Source organism: Mytilus trossulus, chromosome 13 (assembly GCF_036588685.1).
Source record: "Mytilus trossulus isolate FHL-02 chromosome 13, PNRI_Mtr1.1.1.hap1, whole genome shotgun sequence".
NCBI classification, from domain to species: Eukaryota; Metazoa; Mollusca; class Bivalvia; order Mytilida; family Mytilidae; genus Mytilus; species Mytilus trossulus.
The window spans coordinates 13,152,336-13,164,013 of NC_086385.1; the positions used below are offsets into that span (position 1 = coordinate 13,152,336).

The following is an 11,678-nucleotide window of genomic DNA, read 5'->3' on the forward strand; positions in this document are numbered from 1 at the left end:
GGTTACAGTACAAGTATGACTCTCTTCTCTGTAAGGTTACAGTACAAGTATGACTCTCTGCCTTGTAAGGTTACAGTTCAAGTATGACTCTCTTCCCTGTAAGGTTACAGTACAAGTATGACTCTCTTCTCTGTAAGGTTACAGTACAAGTATGACTCTCTTATTTGTAAGGTTACAATACAAGTATGACTCTCTTCTCTGTAGGGTTACAGAACAAGTATGACTCTCTCCTTTTTAAGGTTACAGTACAAGTATGACTCTCTTCTCTGTAAGGTTACAATACAAGTATGACTCTCTTCTTTGTAAGGTTACAGTACAAGTATGACTCTCTTCTCTGTAGGGTTACAGTACAAGTATGACTCTCTTTTCTGTAAGGTTACAGTACAAGTATTACTCTCTGCTCTGTAGGGTTACAGTTCAAGTATGACTCTCTTCCCTGTAAGGTTACAGTACAAGTATGACTCTCTTTTCTGTAAGGTTACAGTACAAGTATGACTCTCTGCCTTGTAAGGTTACAGTTCAAGTATGACTCTCTTCTCTGTATGGTTACAATACAAATATGACTCTCTTCTCTGTATGGTGACAGTACAAGTATGACTCTCTTCTTTGTAAGGTTACAGTACAAGTATGACTCTCAACTTGTAAGGTTACAGTACAAGTATGACTCTCTTCTCTGTAAGGTTACAGTACAAATATGACTCTCTTCTCTGTAAGGTTACAGTACAAGTATGACTCTCTTCTCTGTAAGGTTACAGTACAAGTATGACTCTCTTCTCTGTAAGGTTACAGTACAAATATGACTCTCTTCTCTGTAAGGTGACAGTACAAGTATAACTCTCTTCTTTGTAAGGTGACAGTACAAGTATGACTCTCTTCTCTGTAAGGTTACAATACAAGTATGACTCTCTTCTCTGTAAGGTTACAGTACAAATATGACTCTCTTCTCTGTAAGGTTACAGTACAAGTATGACTCTCTTCTTTGTAAGGTTACAGTACAAGTATGACTCTCTTCTCTGTAAGGTTACAATACAAGTATGACTCTCTTCTCTGTAAGGTTACAGTACAAGTATGACTCTCTTCTCTGTAAGGTTACAATACAAGTATGACTCTCTTCTCTGTAAGGTTACAGTACAAGTATGACTCTCTTCTCTGTAAGGTTACAGTACAAGTATGACTCTCTTCTCTGTAAGGTTACAATACAAGTATGACTCTCTACTCTGTAAGGTTACAATACAAGTTTGTCTCTCTTCTCTGTAAGGTTACAGTACAAGTTTGTCTCTCTTCTTTGTAACAGTACAAGTATGACTCTCTTCTTTGTAGGGTTACAGTAGAAATGTGACTCTCTTCTTTGTAAGGTAACAGTGAAAGGGTCCCATTTTACATTTTTAAGATCTTTGACAACATTTATTTTGTGTCAAAAAACTATAGTATGACAAAAATTTGCCCCAATTGATTAGGGTTCGACCTCTGTGGTGGTATCAGTCTGCGTTCTGCGAATCATTTATTGTTTCAGCGGTTTATAATTTAATTAAATGTGAAAATGAAATTTAAGCTGCTGTACTTTAGATTACTTTAGTAGTTATAATACATACATGTAGTGTTTTCCCTAGGAATTTGTGGAAAGATTGTGGGTTGATAGGATATCAGCTTCTATCTTAGAGTAAAACAGAATTTCAAATTGTAGTGCATAAGAGTACCACCATGCTTAAGCTCTCTTGAATAAACTCTAATATTTATTAAACATATCTTTTTTAAGGTGAAGCCATCATAATAAACAACAAGCATTTCAAAAAAATCGGAATGGATCGATCTAGGAAAAAGCTGTCAGACAGGATTGGTTCAGACAAAGATGCAGGTATAATTTGACTTTGAACATTTGGTCTTTCACTATTAAATTTCTAAAGCATTGGTAACAAGCCTATTCCTGTTTACTCAACGTCACTACTTTTTTATACTGATTTAAAAATCTTAAGGAGTTATTGCCCTTTACAGTCCATATTTAGCTCTCCTGGCCCACAGGGCCAAGTGAGCTTTTCCATCAATTGGCGTCCGGCGTCTTCCGCCGTCGATAACTTTTACAAAAATCTTCTCCTCTGAAACTACTGGGCAAATTTATTCCAAACTTTGCAACAATCATCTTTGGGGTATCAAGTTAAAAAAATGTGTCCGGTGACCCGGCCATCCAACCAAGATGGCCATCACGGCTAAAAACAGAGCATAGGGGTAAAATGCAGTTTTTGGTTTATAACTCAAAAACCAAGATGGCCGCAGCAAATCTGATATGGGGAAAATTTAATCAAGACGTATCTGCCCTGAAATTTTCACATGAATTGGAAACCTGTTGTTGGTTTACTGCCCCTGAATTGGTAATTTTAAGAAAATTTTGCTGTTTTTGGTTATTACCTTGAATATTATTATAGATAGAGATAAACTGTAAACAGCAATAATGTTCAGCAAAGTAAGATTTACAAATTAGTCAACATGACCGAAATGATAAATTGACCCCTCAGGAGTTATTGTTCCTTTTAGTCAATTTTTATATAAAATTTTCATAAAATTTGTAAATTTTTACTAACATTTTCCACTGAAACTACTGGGCCAAGTTCATAATAGATAGAGATAATTGTTAGCAGCAAGAATGTTCAGTAAAGTAAGATGTATTAACACATCACCATCACCAGAACACAATTTGTCATGAATCCATCTGCTTCCTTTGTTAATCATTCACATAGGCTAAGGTGAGCGACACAGGCTCTTTAGAGCCTCTAGTTTAATCATTTTCTGCAAATGTTTTAAATATTTTACATGGCCGACATAGCTAAACATAAAACACAAGTGTAAAATGCACTTTTTTTTAACTGTTATGAAAGAGCCTCTAGTTTTGTTTCCTTCTTTCAGATATACTGGTTAACACTTGGAAGAACTTGGGTTTTAAAGTAAGTAGGTATGATGACTTAACATCTGCACATATGATTGAGATTTTGGAGGATGCCGCTAAAAAAGACCACTCAAAGTATGACTGCCTTGTTGTGTGCATATTGAGCCATGGAGTATTGGGCCATGTATATGGGTCTGATGGATTAAGCGTTGAAATCAATCATTTAAAAGGATTTTTTTCTGGAAGCAGATCGTTGGTAGGAAAGCCTAAATTGTTTTTTGTGCAGGCATGTCAGGGGAAAAAAAACCAAAAAGGTAAAATATAAATCTAAGAATCTTTGTTTGAATTCATGTAAATTTATTTCTCTGTAAAACTAATTATGGAGCTGAAAATAGACTTATGTAAACAGTCAAAATTATCTTAAATTTTACATTTCCCTAGTTAATGCATGAAATGTGTATAATGCCCAATTTTTAGCTCACCTGGCCCGAAGGGCCAATTGAGCTTTTCCCATCACTTTGCGTCCGTCGTCCGTCGTCGTCCGTCGTTGTCAACTTTTACAAAAGTGTTCTACTCTGAAACTACTGGGCCAAATTAATCCAAACTTGGCCACAATCATCATTATGGTATCTAGTTTCAAAAATGTGTCCGGTGACCCGACCAAGCAACCAAGATGGCCGCTTCGGCTAAAAATAGAACATAAGGGTAAAATGCAGTTTTTGGCTTATAACTCAAAAACCAAAGCATTTAGAGCAAATCTGACAGTTTTAAAATTGTTTATCAGGGCAACAACTATCTGCCCTGATATTTTCAGATGATTCGGTCAACAAGTTGTTGGGTTGTTGCTCCTGAATTGGTAATTTTAAGAAAATTTTGCTGTTTTTATACGCCGACGTATTATTGTATACAAATGTCCGGTGTCCGTCCGTCTGTCTGTCCGTCCGTCCGTCTGTCCGTCTGTATGTCCGACGTAAACATGTCGCACCGTAACCTGAGAACGACTTATCTAAATTTCATGAAACTTAATATAGTTGTTTTTTTATGATAGTCAAATGGTATGTATACTTTTTGGGGAAAATAAGATTTAAACTTTTTGAGTTACGGCACTTTGTAACTAAAACAAGAGTGTATTTTTTTTTCACATGTCGTACTGTATCTCAAAAACGATTCTTGATTATTGCTTAAAACTTTACACACTTCTTAGTTATATTAATCTTAATATCTGTAAACTATACTTTTTGGTGATGATTCAAAATTTCATTTTTGAGTTATTGAGTATTTTGTAAAAAAGGGGGAAGGGTTTTTCACATGTCGTGTCGTATCTCAAAAACAATTTATGATTATTGCAATTGCTAAAAACTTTATACACTTCTTTGTTACATTAATCTAAAGATCTGTATACTTTTTGGTGATGACTCAAAATAGTTTTTTGTAAGGAGAGTTTTTTTTTAAATATTGCGCTGTCTCTCAAAAACATTCTATGATTATTGCTTGATACTTTACACAGTTCTTTGTTATATCAATCTAGAGATCTATATACTTTTTGGTTTGATTCAAAATTTTATTTTAGTGATATTTGTAAAACAAAACAAGGATGGGGTGGGGTGGAGGGGGGGGGGGGGGTTCACATGTCCCACCGTGTCTAAAAAACAATAAATGGTTATTCCTTAAAACTTTCAGAAACTATTTTTGATTATTGCATAAAACTTCCACACAAGACGTCGAGTGTATCATGCGCTCATGGCGCAGCTGTTTATTGAATATTATCTTGAATATTATTATAGCTAGAAATAAACTGTAAACAGCAATAATGTTCAGCAAAGTAGGATTTACAAATAAGTCAACATGACCGAAATGGTCAGTTGACCCCTTCAGGAGTTATTGCCCTTTATATTCAATTTTTAACCATTTTTCCTAAATCTTATTAATCTTTTACAAAAACCTTCTCCTCTGAAACTACTGGGCCAAATTTATCCAAAATTAGAGCCTCTAGTTTAGCATAACACGTAATTGTAATGTTATGCATTACTTTGGCAAAAATGTAAGTAATTAATACATTTATGAGTGTGACAGTAACTTGTCTGACCTGTTGATAAAAATATTCTACTTAATTAAAACTTTGATACTTACTACAAGGTTTTTACTTTTCCACTTTGAAAATGACATAAATTATGTTACCGTGAATTTTTATGCCCCAACTGTAGCGGTGTGGTCATTTAGTTTTACTCTTGTCCTTCTGTATGTCTGTATGTCCTCACGCGCGTTCCAAAATAAGTCTCCGCTATCTAAATTTAGTTGATCTCAACCAAATGTTATGTATCTTATAAACACAGATCAAGTTTAAATTTTGGTGGCGTCACTTTTACTGTTCTATAGTTATGCCCCTTTTCAAATGGAAAAATTGCAGCATTTTTGTTTTTGTTCTCTAACTTAAGTTTGACTCAACCAAATGTTATAAAACTTATATGCAATGGTTTTTATTACCACAAAACACAGATCAATTTTAAAGTTTGGTTGCACAATTTGTACCATTCTAGAGTGATGCCTCTTTTTAAATGCAAAAATTGCAGAATTTTTCTGTTTTGTTCTCTATTTAAGTTGGACTCAACCAATTTATACACTATGCTTATAACTACAAAACTCAGATCAATTACAAATTAGGTATTGTCCCGTTATAACGTTGTAGGCAAGTGGGTTTTTTTCTGTGTTTCATGGACACATTCCCATGTTCCCCATTTATAAAAAGAAATTAACATGTATATAAAAAAAATATTTTCAATTATAAACATTTCAGTAAAACTTGTGTTCAATTTCCTCTAAAAGTTATTTTGCCAGACAGAACTACAGGTTATTTCTACCTTTAGATAACATTAAAACAATGTGTTGGTACATTGTATGATATAAGAATATGTTTATTACCACTTTCCAAACAGACCATATCTCTTGTATGAAGTTAAAGCTGAATTAGATTAAAAGATTTTGACAACTTCTTATGTGTCAAATTTGTTTTAGGGCATGCCATTGAAACAAATGCTGGAGTAAGTATGAAGAAAATTTCTCAAGAAAGACAGGATTTAGATGTTGACGGACCGACGGAGGTAATTCCTGATGAAGCGGATTTCTTGTTAGCACATGCTACAGCTCCTGGTTATGTTTCCTATAGAAAAGAATCAGGGAGCTCTTATATTAGAATACTTACAAATAACCTGGATCAATTCGCTGATAAGTGAGTATAAGATAACTGTTTTAGCAAGCTACATAGTATATCTTGAATAAATCAGTTGAAATACAGGTGCAGAAATGGCAAGTATGTCATTCATCATGGTTCTAAGGGTCCATTTTAGATTTTTGTCCATTGTCAAATTGTTATCCATTGAGGTCCAAAGTGTCCAAAATTAACATTTGTTTAATAAATTGTTGGGGTTCTTCGATTTTCCTTGCAGTATGGTATATTTTTATTTTACTTCTTGAAATGCTGAATTTAACCATGTGCCCTGGTACTTAGACCTTCAATATTGGACCGAAATATGTAAAAGAGGGACGAAAGATATCAAAGGGACAGTCAAACTCATAAATCGAAAATAAACTGACAACGCCATGGCTAAAAATGAAAAAAGACAAACACAAACAGACAAACAATACTACACATGGCACAGCATACAAATATAAAGAATAAACAACACGAACTACACCAAAAACTAGGGTAATGTCTAACATCAAATTTTGTAAAAGTTCTTAAACCACATTCATTCTTTGTCAAAAACCCATGATGTGTCAAATATTTAATCACAATCCAAATTCAGAGCGGTCTTCAGCTTGAATCTTATGTCTAGTCCATCCTTGCCCCAACTGTTCAAGTATTAATCTACGCTTTATGGAACATTTTATTTGATATTTATATTCCCAGCAGAGAATAAGTCCAAAGGTAGCTCTTTAATAAATCTTGCACTTTATTTTAAAAGGTCACCTGATAAAAAAATATGTGTACTATTTGATTTTCAAATACAGTAAACGTTGTACATCCTTTTGTGTTCAAGTGCACGTGTGTACATTTGAATTTTGTCCATCTACTATCAAATTAAACGTTTTTGTGAAGGTAGTTCATAGGAATATGGTCACACGAACTTGAAAATGACTTGTTCATTACCAGATTACCTTTTAAAGCGTATAAGCTTCAATAGGGTTTGAATTTAATGCAAGAGAACCAGGATGCTTAATGAACAGACACTATTGACTCAGAGTCTTCTTGTTTGCTTGTTTAGTTTCATTTAATACTTTATTTTTTAATAAAAACCAAATGTAACTAAATGTCTTGTTTGATTTATTTGTTTTTGATATCTGTCTTATTGCTGCCTTCCTACATCTTCTTATATGTATTAATCAATTACACAAATACAAAATGCTATCTTTTTTAGGCTTGACTTGCTGACCATATTAACTAAAGTGAATAAGGAGGTTGGACAAATTGAATTTAAAGGAGGAAACAAACAGATTTCTGCACCTATGTACACACTACGGAAAAAAGTCTTGTTCTACTAAATGTAATAGTCATGTTGGCAATCGTTACAAACTTAGTTCAAAAGGTGGTTCAATTGAAAACATATTTCCTCAATTAGAATTTTCTCATACTATACCAAAATGAATATTTTTCTATGCTTTTTTGAAGACATGTGATTATGTTGTAAGTAAAACATATCAGAAATCAACACATTCCAGAGTACTATATTAAACATCCCAAATATGAAGGGATCTCTGTCATTTCGTAAAATAAAGATATCTAAAATATGTATTTATCTGTTTTAAAGACAGAGTATCATAGTATATAGTAATTATTACATATAGTAATTATTACAATGTATTAATATATTTCATTTGATAGTTGTTTTTTTTTTTTTTTTTTTAATCTTTCTTTGTTCCTCTTATATAAATGTGACTATATTTTATTTATATTTATCTATTGTTTATTATTCTTTATGTCGAAGTTGATGTGACCAGACACAAGTATTTGGCTTATCCGAGGTCTAGTGTATTGTCATTTGGACTTATTGAAAATCAGTATAAGAGTTTTAAAAACTGGATATTTTGAACAGTATGGGTTTTTATTTGAAACTTTATGAGTGTGTATTCAATCTCCATTTTTTGGTCCCGCAATATAATTTAAAGCACAAGGAGCAATACAAACCACACACAAATATTTACAAAGGACAATCACTTTTAATTATGAAATTATTCACGGAACAAAAATATAAGATTTTTGGTGGCGCAGTGTTATCTGCTTTTCGTTCAATTATTTAAAATGGTTCATAATTGTCTTCATTGTTTTTTTATTGTAATAAATAACTTTTTCTTCTAACAGCTTTATTTAATTGGGCTTCGGTCATTACAATTTATTTTCTTTTTATGTAAGATAAAATATGTTCAACACACTTAAGTTCCGCTTTGAAGTCCTGTAATATTATGTTGTCATTTCAATGTTATATTTAACTTTGCCATTACAGTGCGAGTTTTGGCATCCCACAAAACCAGATTCAACCCACCACTTTTATTCCCCTTTAAAAGTGTCCTGTACCAAGTCAGGAAAATGGCCATTGTAATATTATTGTTCGCTTCCGTGTGTGTTGCATTTTAACGTTGAGTCGTTTGTGTTTTATCTTAATTTTGCGATATTGAGATAAGACGTGGCACGGTACTTGTCTATCCCAAATTCATGTATTTGGTTTTCATTTTATATTTGTTATTCTCGTGGTGTATTGTCTGATGCTTGGTCCGTTTCGGTGTTGTGTCGTTGTTCTCCTCTTAAATTAAATGCGTTTCCCTCGGTTTTAGTTTGTTACCCCGATTTTGTTTTTTGTCCCTGGATTTATGAGTTTTGAACAGCGATATACTACTGTTGCCTTTATATAAAACCGTTATGAAAATGCGTAAAAGCTGTCTTAATTATTTTGTTCTCTCATAAATTTGCCTTTTTTAGTATGAAAAGGCCCACACAGTTTAAAATAGTTCAGTGCCATAAATCTTGTTAAATTTAGCAAAACAATTTTGAAAAGTCACTGTGTATTTGGTAAAGGTCCATAGTAGCAACTTTTGGTAAAAGACTTTTCATGAAAAAAAAATAGTTACAAGATTCTTCCAACTTTTTTCACGCCCTCTCTTTGTTTATTAGCCATGATATTTACAAATTTCTGACATACAGTCAAAACAAAATCAGCAAACGTGCTTAAATTTTTTTATCACATCATGTAATTTAAAATAACGTAAAATTATAGATGATATTTAAAAACAACAAAATTAGTCATATCTAAAGATACCAATATTCCCATTATTTCGTTAATGCATTAATTTCCGATATCTGTTCTTGATTTATCTCTGCGACATGCTTAAGATTTTGGAAAAGACTTCAGAAACTGAAGTTTTAATAGTAGTATCACTAAAACATAAGCTGTGCGCATGCGCGGAGAAGATGGCTGTGAAATTTTTCGGGGAAGAACTTCATACAGATTTTTAGAGTTTTTATCAGGAAAATGCATGCAACACACACTTAAAATACGTCCAATACATATCCCAACATATTTGTCATAGATTTGAAAACTATTTGTTTCACCATTATAGTAATTACTAGCAAAAACAGTAACTTTTATTGGAGTCTGGTGCAACCACGTGGTAACCGCAAAATGCCTCCCAAACAGAAAAATTCTTGTAATGACTGTGAAAAAGACGTTACAGGTTCAGATAAGGCTCTGAGTTGTTGTATTTGTGTAAAATGGTTTCATATAAAATGCCAAAGGGTTCCAAACAGTGACTATGACTTTTTGCAGAAGTCCGATGACAGTATTCAATGGTACTGCAAATCATGCAAGGGCGCATCACAGAAAATGTACAAGATGATATCAGTAATGCATAAAAGGCAGGATGAAATTGATAATAAAATTGTAGGGTTAAGTACTAACATTAGTAAATGTAATGTCAAACTTGACGGTCAAGCTGAGAACATTACATTAAAGGGCTCAAAAAGGTGGTAGATGAGTTGAAGGATAATTTACCCTCTCTTACAAGGGGTACAATCAAAATCACGTGATGGATATACACACACAGGAAGTAACAGTCGAGCAGACCGCTTGAAAGGTATGTAGTCGTATTTACTTGTTTATATCAATAACATTAAATAAATAAGGTAGTGCACCGAATGTCGGATACTATCTAGTTTTGAAATACACAATTATTCTTGCTGGAAAGCGTGCAGTTAATGCTAACACTTCGACACAGAAAATTTGGAACTGTGTCGAAGTGTTTGCAATAACTGCACGCTTTCTAGCAAAAGCAATTGTGTATTTTAAAACTACATACTATCCGACATTCGGTGTGCCAACTTATAAATCATAATTTAATTGATATAAACAAGAAAATGAAACTACTAACCTTTCAAGCGGCGAGTTCGACTGTAACTTCCGGTGTGTGTATATCCACCACGTGATTTTGATTGTACCCCTTGTCTTATTACTAAGAGAATTGTCAATATGTTAGAGGATAAAGTCGAGGAGAAAAGAAGGAGGATAACCTAATATTCTTTAATATCCCAGAAGTCAGTGCAGAGGAGGATGAGTCCGTTATTAAAGATTTATTAACAGAGTCCTTGGGGCTTTGGGAGACATGTGTTACTATTGATAATATGCAGAGGTTAGGGGCTAAACCAAAAGATTTAAAAAGTAGGCATAGGTTATTAAAGATAAGCATTAAAAGCCATTGAGGAAAAAAGAGGAGTGTCCAGAAAAAAAAAATGGGTAATAAGACGAGAAAAGGTAATAGAATTAAAAGGCCATACAGGGATTCCTCCCGGGCAGTCAGGAGGAGATATGGGAGAGTAATAATGTTGATGACAGTTTTAATGATGTAAATAGTGTTGAGTTAAACGTTTCTAGTTCAAGTTCAAGTTCAAATAGGTCGTTTTCTAATGTTCGAAGTTCGAGTTCAAGTTCGTTATTTTTAAGTGACAATTCTGATGTGAGTTCAGAAAGCAACGAGGAAAGTTTGAATACAGATGATAAGCAGAAATTGAAAATTTTGTTTTCAAATGTCGATTCACTGAGTAACAAGTGTTCTGAATTATTAACATATTTAGCTAATCAGCGTCCTCATATAATTGGTTTGTGTGAGGTATTTCCCAAGTGTTCAACTGACAAAGAAAGTATAATAGATATATCCTTGCAGGGGTATGATAAAATTACACCGGACAAGCAGGGAGACAGAGGTGTTTTATTATTCGTAAAAAGCAATTTAAAAGTTAGTAAAGTATCAATATTAGATAACGCATTTAATGAAGCAGTCTGGTGCGAAATAGTGTTAAAAGGTACAGACAAATTATTAGTGGGGTTACTTTACCGAAGCCCAAATTCTACTATAATAAACAATGACAATTTACTAGTAGCAATAAACAGAGCTATAGAGCTAAAATATAGCCATTACTTATTTTTTGGGGACTTTAACTATAAAGAGATTGACTGGATTAACTGTGAGTCAACTGTAGGCGAGGAGCATTCAGCTGCAAATTTTTTTAATTGCATTCAAGATAACTTTCTTTTTCAACATGTGAAGTCTCCGACTCGATTTAGAGAAGGTCAAAACCCAAGCTGTTTGGATTTGGTTTTTACAAACGAAGAAAATATGATTGATAGTGACTCTTTAGTAATTGATTCACCAATTGGTAAAAGTGATCATGCCGTAATTCATTTTGACTATAACTGTTATTTAAGTTTTGAACAAGATACAAGTGAAAGATTTCAGTATTTTAAAGGTGACTATAAAG

At 33.3% G+C, this 11,678-nt stretch overlaps 1 protein-coding gene across 1 annotated transcript; it reads left to right on the forward strand.

The window, feature by feature from the left end:
- The first annotated feature begins 1,765 nt into the window (after positions 1 to 1,765).
- Positions 1,766 to 7,588, forward strand: LOC134694635 (caspase-8-like). Its single transcript, XM_063555674.1, has 4 exons — positions 1,766 to 1,855; positions 2,899 to 3,192; positions 5,891 to 6,104; positions 7,294 to 7,588. The coding sequence occupies exons 1-4, from the start codon at positions 1,801 to 1,803 to the stop codon at positions 7,415 to 7,417; spliced, it is 687 nt and encodes a 228-aa protein (XP_063411744.1). The 5' UTR covers positions 1,766 to 1,800; the 3' UTR covers positions 7,418 to 7,588.
- The last annotated feature ends 4,090 nt before the right edge of the window (positions 7,589 to 11,678 follow it).

What these genes read in the sequence shown, in the direction of transcription:
- LOC134694635 (XM_063555674.1), top strand. Translation starts at nt 1,801, where the DNA reads ATGGATCGATCTAGGAAAAAGCTGTCAGACAGGATTGGTTCAGACAAA. An exon ending in GGGGAAAAAAAACCAAAAAG is followed by an intron (nt 3,193 to 5,890) that starts GTAAAATATAAA and finishes AATTTGTTTTAG; the next exon opens with GGCATGCCATTGAAACAAAT. An exon ending in CTGGATCAATTCGCTGATAA is followed by an intron (nt 6,105 to 7,293) that starts GTGAGTATAAGA and finishes TATCTTTTTTAG; the next exon opens with GCTTGACTTGCTGACCATAT.